Below are 16,309 nucleotides of genomic sequence, written 5' to 3'. Positions count from 1 at the left end.
TACTTCAGTCTGGAAATGGTTGTGCATGATTTATGGTGAATGGTAAACTCGTATCAGTGACTACACATTTTGCAATTCAACTTATTACCTAAAGCAATCGTTAAATGAATTAAAAGAGTTTAGCAGGTTTGTCTAAATCGTATCACCACAAGTTGAAGTGAAGCGTACGTGTAAAACAGCAAGCCTAGTTGCCCAGATTCTGGAACACCTCTTTGAAGACAACGTTCTTTGTCTGTCTGTCAACCTTCCCTTCTTTGTTGACGATTAAGATTTTTAATCCTTTCTTCGAAGTTACCCTAGATAAAGCAACATACAACTGACCATGAGAAAAAACTGGTTTAGGCAAATATATACCCACATGCTCTAGAGATTGTCCTTGGCTTTTGTTGATAGTCATAGCAAACGCTACAGAAAGTGGAAATTGTCTTCGTCTCATCTTGAATGGTAATTTGGTGTCCGATGGTGTAACAACAACCTGTGGAATTAAGACTATGTCTCCAATCCGATCACCTGTGATAACTTTTGCTTCAACAACACGATTAGCCATTTGCGTTATCTGAAGCCTAGTCCCATTGCATAATCCACCTTTAGGATCAATATTCCTAAGCAACATAACAGGAGCTCCTATTTTCAATCGTAAAGCATGATGAGGCAAACCTGAGAGCTTGATACTATTCAAAAAATCCGGTGTGATAATTGGATTTTTCAAAGAATCTGTATCGCTTGGATCGATACTATCACCACTTAGATACTCCTTCACTTCACCTACACGTTAAAATATGAAACAACGTGAGATGTTCATAGTTGTATAGATTATGTAGAACGTATTAAGGCCGCAAGGAAAAAGGAAAAAGACTTACTGTCCAATTTATCAAGCATAAACTGATTGATGATGTTGACATCTTCATTTGTGGGTGCTAATATAGCTCTTTTCTGGAAGAATTGTGCATCAGCATTACTTTTTAGCAATGCCAGATCACCGTAGATTTCTGTACAAATTGCTTCTATAGGATTCTCTGCTTCTGTAATCAGGAATTCTTCTGGAATATCTATCAAAGCTTCACCATCGTTAGGTTCTGAAATCTTACCATCACCAACATCTAATAACCAGTTTGAAAAATCTTGGATATCATTAGCTTCAGTTTGACTTAAGCCATTTTGCAGCAAACGCATATTCTTAGTCAACTTCAAAACCTTACAATGATCCCAAAGATAAGAAGCATTGAGAGCAGATAAGACTATCTCAGCTCGTCCTGCACCATGGATAACTGGAAGAACTTGTCTGAAATCACCTCCGAAAACAACAACTTTACCAGCGAAAACACTGCTGCTTACGTTGCACATTATATCAGCAAAACTTCTATCTAAAGACTCAAAACAATACTTGCTCATCATTGGTGATTCGTCCCAAATAATAAGAGATGCCTCTTTTATAAGATTAGCCAGATCAGAGTTAGGCTTAATCTTACATAAAGAATAATCGTCCACTATTAGAGGTATAGCAAATCTAGAATGTGCAGTCCTTCCACCTTCTAACAACAAAGAAGCAATCCCACTGGAGGCAACGTTGAGCACTATCTTTCCCCTATATCTAATAGCAGCCGAGAGAGTCTTCCAAATAAACGTTTTACCTGTTCCTCCAAAACCATAAACAAAGAACACTCCCCCTTTGTCTTCTAAAACAGCACCAGTTATCTCATCGTAGATGGCTCTTTGCTCAGAAGTTAGCATTTCAACCCACTGATCGTGTTTTTCTTTCAAAGTACCATCATTATACCTCATTTCATCAGCAATTAAACGGTTGGAGTTATCAAGATCTTCTCTAGATGGTTGTGGGAAGTCGGTGATATTTTTAAGGGAACCTCCGTTAATCAACATAATCTTCTCAATTTCTTGAAGTGCGTAGTTTCTGATTTGCTGATCAGTTAACGTAAGATCTGCAGGAGAACATAAAATTAGGATTAGCCAATACTTAATCGTAATCTATTAACTACACAGCAAAGAGAAGTACAAAATTAAACGTACCTGGGTTGTTATATATAGATATTAAGGTTCTTTGCCTTAATCGATACCATTGGGCTAAGGAAGCCATTCCTACTTATGTTAATGTAGTTGTATATATCAATATAGAAGATATATTATTGTAATTCCATATAAGAATATAGAAAATAATAAATCAACAATAAATTTCAGAAGACCTTATTATTTCATTAATTTAAAGAACATAAATAGTTTGGTCGAAGCCACGTTATTCCATGCATTGGAGCAAAACAACTTAGAAAATAGAAATAAAATAAAGAGAGATTAATGTTTGTCTTCTGAATAAAATGATAAAGTAGAGATCATTAGGGATTCTTTTCAACTTTAACGTTCACGAGTCGCGGCTTCTTGATCACAACGGGCTTAACCTCAGCTTGGACGCTTACATTCTGCTCGACAATCTCAGTTGTCTTAGTTTCTTCCTTAGTAGGCTGCATCTTGGGTGTTTTTCCCTCCTCACCATTTCCGAAATCAAGAGTTTTTGTCTGTAGACTGGTCAAGCCTTCAGTGCTCTCAACTTTATCAACAATCTTGCTGCAAACCTTCTTAGAAGTGGATGTTTGTTCACCAGGATCATTATTAGCAGCATAGACACGCTTAGAGGATGGGGTATTGGATTCTGTAGTTTCTTGACTGTAGGTGATGAGCAGCTGAGAATTAAAAAACATGTCCCCACTATTAAATATACACATACTAAAATAACCATATCATAATAAGTTTTAGGAATTGAGTTTACACTGAGGTAAATACCTGATCACCAGAGACAATAGTTGCAGGATTCATCATTTCTGTAGATTCTTGTGGAGTCTCTTCCACAAGGAGGCCATCTTTTTGCAAAACCTTAGACACTTTATAAGTATCCTTTCCTCCCCAAATGTTTTCTTTCCCAATGGCCACAAGGAAAAGAAAAGTTTTCCCAACCAAGTTCTTTAGTTGATCAGGAATATCATCAGGATTATCAATCTACAAATGCATAATTGAAAACCATTATTCAATTAGTGGCCATGTAAATATGTGGACTATTATTCAATTTGTGGCTATGTAAATACGTGTAACGATATACAACTAAGTAAACAAAAATCATCTAACCTCCTGGAGTGATCCACCAAGTATGGTTTTAGCAGATGCCCCAATGATATCTTCAGCTACGGTATCAAATAGCAGACACTTAGACTCACCAGTGGCGTCCATCACCTTAGCGTAGAGCATGTACCTGCATAATTTAGTGTTTGAGAGTAATGAGAATATTAGTCATGTGGCATAGATAAAGCTTTAGAAATATTAAATCTAAGTAAGTATTTTGGCTTACTTAGCAACAACTCTAGTGACAACAATTCTGCAATTATCACACCAAAATTTGGGCTTATCCTTATTAGAAGGAACAGCACTTCCTGCTGGATGGATTGGTGTTACTTTCTTGTTGCAAGCAACACAGCTTATATAATACCATGCCCAATCCGTATCAATAGCATAGATGGTGCACATTAGTCTAGCTTTGCCAACCTATAAAGTGAATTTTGTAAGTGAAAAAGCTGCGAATTGAAATAAGTTGGCTGGATTTTTTTCTCAAACTCGGCCGAATTGAAATAAGTAGGCTGAATTACCTCATATGAATGAAGCAGATCCGCAATTGTTTTCCTCTGGTAATCAAGAAAGTTATCTTTTTTCCCAGCCGCAACGATAGCACCAAACGGAACATTCTCACGAACAGTGAGGGCAAGACCATCTTCTGGTAAGCTGTATTTAAAAGTATATCGTTTTTAGACATAGACTATATAGCATATAAAAGTAAAATGTGTTGAGGTTGATACGTACGATTGAGTAAAATCCACAACTTCAGAGAAAGGAGGATTAATGTGGAGTTGAGATGCATCGAATGAGTTAGAGACAGTTTTGATACCTGAGAGTATATGTAGATCATTAGACATGATTTCCAATGAGAAAGTAATAACTTATAACAGTATAAAGGAGTAGGGAATTAACCGTTGTATGTTTTTATTTTAGCAAATCGAAGGACACAAATGAGGAGGAGTCCTTCATTTTCAGCACAAACTCTATAAGCATGTGATGCAAACGTCCCCCACAAGGTACACGATAGACGCTCATCCCTGTTTCCCAATAGAAAGATATAGTTCAAAGTTATTAAGAATATGAGAGTATGGAGATGCAAAAACGATTAACAACATTATAACTCACGAAGGTATATGATGGATTTATGAAAGCACGTACATATGCAGATTGATATATAAGTATATAAGATAAGTATTACGATAGTATAGTTCAACTGATAGTTTAATTACGATAGTGTATGATGGAAACATATGCATGTATATTCTATAAAGTATATGAGATTAGTATTTGAAAGTCATTTAAAATATGATCGTATTATTCTATATACATATATCACACAGTTTTAATACGATAGTATATGAATGAGATATATGCACGTATATTCTAAAAAGTATATGAGAGTAGTAACGAAAGTTATTAAAAATATGAGTATTATATTAAATACGATTAACATATAGTTTAAATACGATAGTATATGAAGGAAATAAATAATTAGAGAATTAGATATATGAAAGTACGTACGTCTCATGCATATAAAAACATTTGTTAAACTATTGTATTTATGGAAACATATACGATCATGCATGTATATGATGGAAACATATGCATGTATATTCTATAAAGTATATGAGATTAGTATTGAAAGTCATTTAAAATATGATCGTATTATTCTATATACATATATCACAAAGTTTTAATACGATAGTATATGAATGAGATATATGCACGTATATTCTAAAAAGTATATGAGAGTATTAACGAAAGTTTTTAAAAATATGAGAGTATTATTTTAAATACGATTAACATATAGTTTAAATACGATAGTATATGAAGGAAATCCATAATTAGAGAATTAGATATATGAAAGTACGTACGTCTCATCCCTCAGCTCAAGATCAAGCTTGGTGGTTGTCTTGTTGTTACTCTCAATTGTCTCAATCTCACCAACACTAACAATTTGTCCCATTACATCTATAAAATAGAGAAGTTGGTGATTAATCGTTTAACAATAAACATGCAAGACTTCTAAAATAGATATGGAGTACAAATAAATTGAGAAGCCGAGCGATATGTATTCTTTACTTACCAATCAACATGGAAGGATTCATATCACCATTCTGAATTTTTGTAAACTTAGCCAAAGACAAAAAGTTTGAATCAGAAACCGGATCACTCATCGTCACCATGGTACCGTTTATGAAAGCCATCTTGTAGAGATGGTTGGTTGGACGGAATTGACCGGTAGCATGAGTGAGCTGGAAATTCTCGACGAACCTCCATTGACCAACTGTTAAATTAGTCACATAGCGGTTAACCAAGTCCTTCTTGATTGTAGCATGTATCTTTACACCCTACAAAAAAAGAAAATAAACATTATAAGTTGATCCATGGCTGTTATTAACACTTATAATAATACATGAACTAACCTTGTCGTCGGAGAAGATCAACTCGAATGTCTCTCCAGTCATGTTTGTGTATTGGCGCCAAGAGTGTAGCACTTTGACTTGGACCCTCCAAGCTGTCTTGTAAGGACGTATGTCCCTGAGGTATGCAAATGTAGCAGCCATGTAGATATGTTTTTTGTGAAGAGTTTTTTTTGCTGTAGGGATTTTTGGGTGCTCTGAGTAATAGTTGTATATGGTTGTGCTATATATAGTGTAGGAGAGGAATGAAGTCGACATTAACCTAAATTTTACACGGCGTTTTCATTAAGTTTAGTTATTTGCAATATATTTTCGAAATGTAAAATGAGATCTTCAACCATGGAATATTCCAAATTCTCTCGATCGATTATATTAACTTCTTTCTTCATTTCAGGAATATAAGAATATATGATTGACACAATTGTGGAGAGCAGAGATATTCCAAAAATTAAGGAACCTAGTTTCGATATGAGATCTATATATGGTTTGTTATTTATGATATTAGTTTTAAAAGATTTTCAAAATACTTGTGATGATGTATTCGTAGGCATAGAGGTCGGTTATCATAACTGATAAAATCTTGTTAAACTAAATGTCTTGTTATCGAAATCTAGTCAGTACTGAATGTATCTTATAAACCGATTAAGTATATTAAAGACTTTATTAACCTTTTTATTTCAACAGGAATGAAGATTATTTGAAGGGCAATCGTTGGTAGGCGAAATAGAAGGATCCGAGTAATCAAATTGGGTTAAAGATTGGAAAAGTTACCGACCCGATTCAATATATTGACTACAATAACCTTAATGAAAACAGGCAAAATAATTGATGTTGAGGGTAATCGATGTCATAAGCAATTTAATAGGTGATGGCCAAAAATTTGTACTCCAAAAATGTTATAATAGATTCTCAAACAAAATATATCCACCGTTGGAATAAAAGTAAAAAAAAAAATTGTGAAACAATCAAAACTGTTGAATTAAAAAAAAAAAAAAATCTCCAACTAATAACATACCATATAATCCGGATTTAAATATTCATATATTCAATAACAAAATTTGTAAAAATGCAAAAGATTTCTAACCTTTTTGAAATTCACTTTCAGAACCAAAAAAAAAAAAGATCTCTACCGTTGAAACAAAACAAAAATATAAAGTTAAACAATCATACCCGTCGAATTAACAAGAACTATATAGTAATCTAGATTTGGTCTTGAATAATTTTAACAAATGTCAAAAAACCCCGTTACATTTTCTATCATCTTTAATTTAAACCGCTTAGCTTTTTTTTTACCCTCACGTTGAGGACAAAACCCTCAAAGAAAAAAACAAAACACTTTACTTATAAAACGTGACACGATACACTACTCTTTTCATGTTTATTAAACACTTATGCTAAAGATCGCTCACAATACAAGTCACCACCACCATGCAACACTCTCTTCGCTCTCATCTTCTTCCTTCGAAGACTTCTTCTTCTTCTTCTTCTCATTCTCACTTACTTCCACAAACCAAAAATGTAAACATCTCTCGACGAGTTCTCATCAACCCTTTCAAGATACCTACACTTCCTGATCTCCCTCCTCTGCTCAAATCTCCGGTCACGTCACCACCGGTTAAACTCAAACCAACGCAACCAAACTTAAACCCTTTCAAGAAGCTAGCGGCTACGATGCTCGACAAGATCGAGTCCTCTATAGTTATACCTATGGAGCAGTCTCGCCCTCTTCCTAAACCAACCGATCCATCGGTTCAATTATCAGGTAACTTCGCTCCGGTTCAAGAATGTCCGGTTCAAAACGGTTTAGAAGTTGTTGGTCAGATTCCTTCTTGTCTACGAGGCGTTTACATACGTAACGGGGCTAACCCTATGTTCCCACCGTTAGCCGGACACCATTTGTTTGACGGTGACGGAATGATTCACGCCGTTAGTATCGGTTCTGATAACAAGGTTAGTTATAGCTGTCGGTACACTAAAACAAACCGGCTTGTTCAAGAAACCAAGCTTGGTCGATCGGTTTTTCCTAAACCAATCGGCGAGCTTCACGGCCACTCCGGTTTAGCTAGACTCGCTCTCTTCGCGGCTCGAGCTGGGATTGGTCTCGTGGACGGGACACGTGGCATGGGTGTAGCTAACGCCGGCCTTGTTTACTTCAACGGGAGGTTGCTAGCCATGTCGGAGGATGATCTCCCTTACCAAGTGAAGATCGACGGTCAGGGAGACCTCGAGACGATCGGACGGTTTGGCTTCGATGATCAGATCGACTGTTCAGTGATAGCGCATCCTAAGGTGGACGCTATCACAGGTGATCTGCACACGCTGAGCTACAACGTGTTGAGGAAACCTCATCTCAGGTATATTAAATTCGACACGTGCGGGAAAAAGACACGTGACGTGGACATCACGCTCCCTGAACCAACGATGATTCATGATTTCGCGATAACCGAGAATTTTGTCGTTATACCGGATCAGCAATTGGTATTCAAATTATCAGAAATGATTCGGGGCGGGTCACCGGTTATTTACGATAAAGAGAAAATGTCGAGATTTGGAGTTTTGTCGAAGCAGGATCAGACCGGTTCGGGTATAAATTGGGTAGACTTACCGGATTGTTTCTGTTTCCATCTATGGAACGCATGGGAAGAGATAACCGAAGATGGAGACCCGGTCATTGTCGTTATCGGGTCATGTATGAGCCCACCCGACACAATATTTAGTGAATCAGGAGAACCAACCCGGATTGAATTAAGCGAAATCCGGTTAAACATGCGGACAAAAGAATCAAACCGGAAAGTTATCGTAACCGGGATAAATTTAGAAGCGGGACAAATAAACCGGAATTTCGTAGGCCGAAAAAACCGGTTCGTTTACATAGCAATAGCTGAACCTTGGCCTAAATGCAGTGGGATCGCTAAGGTGGATATACAAAACGGTAGCGTTTCAAAATTTAATTACGGACCGGGCCGGTTCGGTGGCGAACCGTATTTTGTACCAGAGAAAGAAGGAGAAGACGAAGGTTACGTAATGGGGTTCGTGAGAGACGAAGAAAGAAACGAGTCGGAGTTTGTGGTGGTCGACGCGACGGATATGAAACAAGTCGCGGCGGTGCGGCTGCCGGAGAGAGTACCTTACGGTTTCCATGGAACGTTCATAAGCGAGAATCAGTTGAAAGAACAAGTTTGCTGATCGTAACTATTATTAAATTTTAGTTACTCATGCATTATCGATTATTTTTGTGGTAATTAGCTTAACGTAGCTATTATTCATTTTAGTAATGATTCTCTAAGTTATTTATAAAATTTTGATGCTGAATAAAAACTAAGAAAGTCCAATTTCTATATATCGTCGTGAGTTTATTGACGTGATAAAAGTATGAAAATGTTGGTATTTGTACCACTTTCATGCATGTGTGTGTTTATTTCAAACTTTGTTATTAATATAACAACAATTCAATTGGATTAAAATGTTGAATTTATATATTGTCGTTACATACTGAAACAGAAATAATCTAAATCATTACCATTAGACACGCTAAGGACTCTGTAACAAAGGACTTTGTAACAAATTTAGAATTCAGAATTATTGGTTAGAAGTTAGAACTAAGTTAGAAGCGACCGAAACAAAATCATTGTCCCATGTGACACAAAAGCAATACATTAATGTCTTAGATTCCCACTTGTTAATTTGTGTGTTAACTTTTTATAATTGAAAATTGTAACCATTGGTAATAAGGTCGAAGTGGTCCATTTTCATGTAACATGTTGCAGCCATGAGAACTTGTGACCCTAAACAAATGTCACGAGAGCTAAAACTAAGTGACTATAAAATAGTATCCAAAAACACTATATGGGTCATGATTAAATGTTTTGACTGGGATGGAGTTTTAGTATAGTAGTCTATCACTCAAAAGGTTTGTTAAGTCACTTATACTATAATTGGATCAATGGAATCTATATTCATCACATAAGGTCATGCTCCCATAGGCCCGCACACAAACTTTGACCCGAGGACCCTTAAGAAGAGCAACAAGTAAACACTTACTATATATAATAAGTCTTGTGGGTCTAATTAACTGGTGAAGTAAGTGTTTTGATATTTGGTGCAAAGACAACTTGGTTAGTGCTGCGGCTATAAGAGAAAAGAGTAATGAACGGACTGTGAAATTTTGAGATTGCGGTGGAGATATGGAGAAAGCATATATATGCAGAATACGTGAAGACGCAAAACTCAACAGTCAAAAGAGCTCTGATATTGACCCTATGACCCGGCCGGGAATGATAATTATATGCGCTTTTATTTGTATTTTAGTTTACATTTTATACGTTTTAAGACAATTTTATTTATATATATATATATATACATTAATAAAACACTAAAATATTTAATTTAAATCTTATATTTAAGTTGGTAAGAAATCGGGTAAGACACATGCTCGAAAATTAATCAAAAATAATTAAAACCACTTTTTTGATAAAAAAAAAATATTTGATCATTTCTTGGTTATAAAACATAATAGTTATTAAAAATGTGCAACCATATTATTAGATTTTTAAAAGAAGACAAAATTATCTGATTATAATATTGGATTTAAAATATCTTTAACAATCTTAAAATCTATAACTTTCTATTTTACATTGTTTCCCAACATCTTCAGGTTTTGTACTTATCGTGGTAGAAGTCTATCAAGTTTTAATTCTGAGAAGATGCTAATTGATTTTGAATTTAGCTTAATCGATGAACGATTATGATACTTGGGATGAAGTCACAATAATGAAGGCACTTTCCACTTTAGAACATTGCTATTGATAGTTTAACTGACCCAACAACTTGTTTTGTGTTACAATTGCTTTCTTAACACCCCACTTATTAAACAGCGCAGATAAGACAAAACAAGAACGTAGAGGAAAAGCTTAATCTCTATGATACATATAAGTGTATCGTCATAAACAAGTAAGGATCCAATACTACTTCTTTATTAACACAATTTTCTAACTTCTAATAAAACTTATAGGTAACTCTATAGATAGATGTTTAATCCAAAATACGCACAAAAATTTATTGGTTGAGATTTTGGATCAACTACTTTAGCAACGATCAATCGTCTTCTAGATTATGACATCGTTCGTTGTTGTTTTAGTTTTTTCTCCAAATAGGAACATAACTAAAAAAACTAAAAGAAACTCAATTTTTAGAATGTTCGAAAACTCCCCATGACCTAATAATCAATTGACCCATAGTTAAGATTATGACATCGTTGATTCCAAAAAAATAATATACATATATATATATATATATATATATATATATATATATATATATATTAAATAATTAAGTGAGTGTAAAATATTCTCATAAATAATCTAATACTATATGTGTTGCAAAATCATATTAACCATGTGAAACAATGATTTCATCCTCACAAGCAAACATCTTTCGATTAATTAGTTAACTTATAGCCTAATGGTGTTGTTATCTATTGTTGAATTTGAAACGGAGAATGATGTTTGCTTTTGCTTTCACCAAACGGAGAATGATGCGTTTTATACATCTAGTTGGGTATAATTGGATATAGGCTTCATTAGGCTGAACTTGGACTTCTGATCTTTGGCCCATTTAACATTGAGATGATGTCTAGCTATTTGGTATATTAACATCCCCATCTACTTCTTGGTCGCTCACAGCCTAACAAAACTTTAACTTATAATATGTTGGCATATTTATGAAACCCTAAATCCATATGGTTCATATCATTTATGCATGTTTTATAAAAATAGCAATCTAGTGGTGGGTGGTCTAGGAATTGGATGACCCATTGTAACATATCACAACTTAGTACTACTATAAAGAAAAGGGAAATAATTTAACACTTTAGTACATGCAGTAGCACCTTGCCACATGCTACGAAATGCTCTAATCAATATATATACAGACACATGCAAAATGAAACACACCATTTATTGTTTGCACAAAATCTAACAGTAGTTAATGGTTTACTCATGCCTAACTGTATCTGTCAGCTTTTGGTAGCATAGCCCTTAGTCTAAGTCTATATATGTGGAATTTGCTTCAACTCTTGTCTCTTTTATCTTCTTCTCCCTGTACATGTGCCTTCTTCCTCCACACTAGTTTTGCCAGTTTTTCAGAAATTTTGCTTTGTTTTTATATTGTAAATTCAGAAATGGTTTGTCTTCAAAATTATGTTTGAAAACGAAATAAAATCCCAAGAAAATATTTGATACTAACAAATAATTTAGTTACAACTATCGATTTCATAATCTATATTTTGTCTAATGCTTTTAACCAATGTGTTAATTTTAAATATATAATATCGATCCCACCAAGAAATATTTGAAATTTATTGTTACTTACTTTCACAGACGATAGCATTTATATGTAAGAAAATCTAGTTCACTGTAAACGAATAAAATGCATTGATTATTTACTATTGATATAACACGAAAGCATTCCACATCAGAATGTGGTTTTTAAAGATTATGACGTTATATTTTCGTCTACTTAGTTTTTGCAATTTTCAATATATCAAACGAGTGATCGTTAATCCCAAAATTTTGATTGGTATTGACAATGATATTTGGTTCACTTACGCTTTAATAATTGTATATTTGTATATCTCGTATACAAATCCAGAAGTTTATAAGGGGTTACACACATATTTTAGATAGTTCTTGTTAGTATACATGGATACGTAAGAATAAGATAGTTTGAATCTTTATAAACTATCATGTGGGTGGGCGGAGGTAGGGTGTAGTTAAGAGGGTCAATTGACCCTGGTGAATTTAAAAAAATTGATGAATTTTTAGGAAAAAAATCAAACTGACCCTTGTAATATAACACAATTGACCCTTATAATTTCTTTTAATAACACAATTGATCATTATAACTTGTTTTTGACACTCATGATTCTCTTTCCTAGCTACGCCACTATTGTGGGTTGTTTAAATTAATTAGGTTTATACTTTTTCGATCATACCCTAATAAGAAACATGTGATATTTATTGACTGCTAAGTTTCAGTTTCACGAATAAAGTGGAATGGTGTGAAGGAAAAAAAAACAAAGTTAATGCGTTTGATTGAAATTGAAAATCGCTAGTGTATATAGAGGAGTAAGCATGGGTTCCATTTTCACCTTTTCACTTGCTTTTAAATTCCCATGCACTTCTGAAATAGTTAACCCTTTCCATGTGCTTTGTTTCAAAGGTTTCTCATCAGTTATCACTTTCTCCAATTCTTCCTTCACCTAATAAAAACATATACTAATTAACCTTTAGTTATAGAACATTCATTATTTGCATGATGCATGCATGCATGTTGCGAAAAATAAAGTAGTTAACAATATATTTCTTTTTAAAATTGTAAACATTCGAACATAATTTACAAAGATTGGTGGTGATAAAAGTATATATGTCTAAAAATGAAGAGGGACCAACAAGTAATGAATCTATGGCACAATTCATCGTCAATATAGTGAATCATAAATGTTATTTTTCTTAGATCTCATCAATGAAAGCAGAATGTTTTGGGTTTTATATTCACTCTTAGAAAAGAAAACAAAAATATTTATTGTGTTCAATTATAACTTGTCGGCTTTACTGTTACCATAAATGTGTCCACAGGCTCTCACTTAATGTGGCTGAGACTTATGAATCTTCAAATCAAAGACATAAGTTATTAAAAAAAAAAACATTTTTACATAGTGAAACCGAGAAAAAGAGGAACATGCATGATTTCCAAATAATTACCTAATTATTCAATTTAGTTACATGCTTAGTTTATTTTATTTTATTTTATATGCAACGTAGCTTGTATATAAATATACTCACTCTAATTCTCTTTGCCCTTTCATCAAACGTCGCTTTTTATAACTTTTGCTTTCCTTCATATTGTATCCCCATCAAACAAACGAAAACAGTATTTTTGACCAAAACTAGAAAATGAAAATGAAAGGTTTGTTTATATTGGCTTCTTCTCTCCTTATTCTTGCTTTCATTCATCACTCGGAATCAGCTTCAATGCGGAGTTTGTTGATGAAGAAGGGATCATATGAAGAAGAAGAAGAAAAAGAGCAACAAGTTCTAAAGTATGACTCCATGGGAACGATCACTAACTCTTCTGCTTTTGACTCAAAACGAATAATTCCCACTGGTCCAAATCCACTTCACAATAGGTAACTTTGATAACTGATAGATCGAACAAGAAAATGATGTGTGCTATGTGTATCTATCTTCTTGTGTATTTTTGTAATGTTGAATATATAATTAAGGACATTTCTATATAGTTTAATTCTTTGTAATTCCATGCATCTTTGTTTCCTGTTCTTGTTTTTTTTTTTTTAAAGTGATTTTTGAGGATATCATATGAAAAGTTGAAAACCCTTATCCCGGGACCAAGGTGGGGGAAGAAGTGGATTGTTCCGCTTGCTTCGTTCTCTTACGGTTCGTATAGCTAGATCGATTGTAAAATATTTGCATCGTAGATGTTAGTTCCGATCATATGAGATCATGTAAAGCCAAAATATTTACATACAATAACTATATATATACATTTGTTTGACAACAACAACAACAAAAAGAATTATACATATGTGTATGGTTGTGAAGAAAAAGAAGATTATATAGATAAATTAGGATGAGGCTAATATATGTCACTTGTTAATCTTTTGAATTCGTATTGTGTATAGACTATTGGACTTTTTGGGGCAGTAGTTTCTGAAAATGCAATTAAATCCACTTATGTCAGAAGAAACTCACTTTAAAGTTAATACTTAATGTCTCCCAACTCCTATATTGTCGATCTTTTTCTCTTTCTCTCTTACGACTAGGACTAGAAGGATTTTTGGATCAACGTAAACCTCTTGCAAGTATTTTTTTTGTTTAACGACTTTTATTTTAATTTATTTTGTTGCAATGTTGAAACTTATGCCTTTTAGATTCATGGTTCACCTTATAAAGTAGTCTTTTCCCAGAGAAACCTAACGTATTGTTCATGGAAAAATAGTTATAAACTCTTTTTCCAATAAATAACAATTTCCGTATGTATTGCGCGAATTTACTTATAATATATACATATATAATATGTTTTTGATACAAATTTAATTTGCATCAAATTTGCAACAAATATTTAAAGATACAAATTTAACAAAATGAAAGATAACTTTGATATATATATATATATATGATGAAATGGGGGACTAAGATTTTATAATCTTTAATTTCGGAAAATAATTTCAATAATTTATCAACTCTAAGCCTTTTGGTAGCATATTGACGAAGAGATTCATGTACTTTTTCTACCACAGCGGCCATCTTAAGTTGATTAAATAGGTTTATGATGTTGATATTTATTCTACATTGGGATAATTATCGCTCCAGCTAGCGTTAAGAAGAAAGACTAAAATAAGATCTCAAGAATAATTATATTATATTTTTTACAAATTTCATAATCACTAAACTTAATTTACTAGTTATTAAGAATATTTATTTAAATACATATTTCTTAACTGATCATAAACTTTTCTCCTATATACATATCTGTTATAATAATTACATATTTGAGAAAGAAACATGATTGAATATATCCTGTCATTGAAAAGTTATGTAATTGTATATAAAATCACCATTGGTTATAATACCAATATAGTCGTTTTAAAATTTAGTACAACTTATACTCATATGTGGTCTAATTTTGTAAATTAATTTTTGCAAACATTATATAATAATTATACATTGATTAGAAAACTACTTGTTCAAAAATATGCTAATAATACAGCAAATTTTAATCTAATATAATTTAGTTTAATATGTATAATATTCCATTAAAAACTCTTAAATTGACATTTGTACTCTTTGAAATTTGATCCACTGTTACCATTCAAATACATGTTTTAAAAAGTCATAACCACTTAATCCACATTTGTTTTTTTTTTTTTTGGTCGACTAATCCACATTTGTTCTGCTATATATGTTTGATCCGCTTGGAACCGCTTAATCCGTTCCGCCTGAACATATGTCTCCATTCAGATCCTTTGTCTAAGTGCAAGCACATCGTTAATGGTTATAGTGTATTTGTCAAAATAATAATAGTTGGGCCTCTATACCACTTGGGCCACTTAACATAAAGAAAATTTGTTGGGCCATTAACATGAACTGGATAACAGCAATTTAGTTACCATTTAGATTGTTCATATCTCTCTCTTACTAATTTATCATCAATCCTGTTATTCTGTTCCTGGTCACGTTCACGTATGACTCTTTTTACTTAAACAAAGAGCTACGGTGTATCATTTCTTAGTTTCTATGGTAACATTGAACTGTACTATCAAGTATGAGACAGAATAGCAAAAACAAAAAAGAGAAGAGAATCCACCAAAAAAGTGATTGTGGTCAAATACAAAATCGCAAGAGAATCCAAAGAATAGAAAAAGAAGATGGTCCTTTCTCTCATTATGTTGCTTATTATTTACAGAGAGAATCATATAATAAGATTCGTAAGCTTTGACATTTTTACATGACTGGTCAAAGTCCTTTGCGTGCATTGCATATATCAGTCCATGGCCTGTAAATCTACTACGTACCACTTGTTCTTGATCTCTATTCTTGATAGAACAGAATCAGTACTACTGATCCAACCGACCTTATCTAACATGTTTACTCTCTTTTTTTTCTTACCATTGTCATTGTTCTCTACTACATTTTGATATATGAATTTTATAACATGCATGTTTTTTACCTTGTACCGTAACAACAAACCATCACAAG

At 33.4% G+C, this 16,309-nt stretch overlaps 5 protein-coding genes across 5 annotated transcripts; 2 read left to right on the top strand and 3 right to left on the bottom strand.

Annotated features, from left to right (window-relative positions):
• Positions 1 to 35: 35 nt before the first annotated feature.
• LOC17890876 (ATP-dependent DNA helicase PIF1) lies at positions 36 to 2,092 on the bottom strand. The gene is made up of 3 exons (XM_006299934.2): positions 2,026 to 2,092; positions 861 to 1,937; positions 36 to 765 (listed from the first exon to the last, which is right to left on the bottom strand). The coding sequence occupies exons 1-3, from the start codon at positions 2,090 to 2,092 to the stop codon at positions 185 to 187; spliced, it is 1,725 nt and encodes a 574-aa protein (XP_006299996.2). The 3' UTR covers positions 36 to 184.
• Positions 2,093 to 2,345: 253 nt separating this feature from the next.
• Positions 2,346 to 3,231, bottom strand: LOC111831463. Its single transcript, XM_023785610.1, has 3 exons — positions 3,130 to 3,231; positions 2,791 to 3,003; positions 2,346 to 2,690 (listed from the first exon to the last, which is right to left on the bottom strand). The coding sequence occupies exons 1-3, from the start codon at positions 3,229 to 3,231 to the stop codon at positions 2,346 to 2,348; spliced, it is 660 nt and encodes a 219-aa protein (XP_023641378.1).
• Positions 3,232 to 3,345: 114 nt separating this feature from the next.
• LOC17893342 lies at positions 3,346 to 5,077 on the bottom strand. The gene is made up of 5 exons (XM_023785609.1): positions 4,986 to 5,077; positions 4,024 to 4,148; positions 3,856 to 3,940; positions 3,645 to 3,777; positions 3,346 to 3,543 (listed from the first exon to the last, which is right to left on the bottom strand). Exons 1-5 carry the CDS (start codon positions 5,075 to 5,077, stop codon positions 3,346 to 3,348), a joined length of 633 nt encoding a protein of 210 aa, XP_023641377.1.
• Positions 5,078 to 6,786: 1,709 nt separating this feature from the next.
• Positions 6,787 to 8,874, top strand: LOC17892380 (9-cis-epoxycarotenoid dioxygenase NCED6, chloroplastic). The gene has a single exon (XM_006300029.2). The coding sequence runs from the start codon at positions 6,963 to 6,965 to the stop codon at positions 8,718 to 8,720; it is 1,758 nt and encodes a 585-aa protein (XP_006300091.1). The 5' UTR covers positions 6,787 to 6,962; the 3' UTR covers positions 8,721 to 8,874.
• A 4,583-nt stretch (positions 8,875 to 13,457) lies between these two features.
• Positions 13,458 to 13,809, top strand: LOC17891185 (CLAVATA3/ESR (CLE)-related protein 19). The gene has a single exon (XM_006299416.2). It carries the CDS (start codon positions 13,487 to 13,489, stop codon positions 13,721 to 13,723), a length of 237 nt encoding a protein of 78 aa, XP_006299478.1. The 5' UTR covers positions 13,458 to 13,486; the 3' UTR covers positions 13,724 to 13,809.
• The last annotated feature ends 2,500 nt before the right edge of the window (positions 13,810 to 16,309 follow it).

Source organism: Capsella rubella, unplaced genomic scaffold (genome assembly GCF_000375325.1).
Source record: "Capsella rubella cultivar Monte Gargano unplaced genomic scaffold, Caprub1_0 scaffold_3, whole genome shotgun sequence".
Classification (NCBI taxonomy): domain Eukaryota; kingdom Viridiplantae; phylum Streptophyta; class Magnoliopsida; order Brassicales; family Brassicaceae; genus Capsella; species Capsella rubella.
The sequence above is the reverse complement of the archived record's forward strand: the minus strand, read 5'-3'. Positions and strand labels throughout refer to the sequence as shown.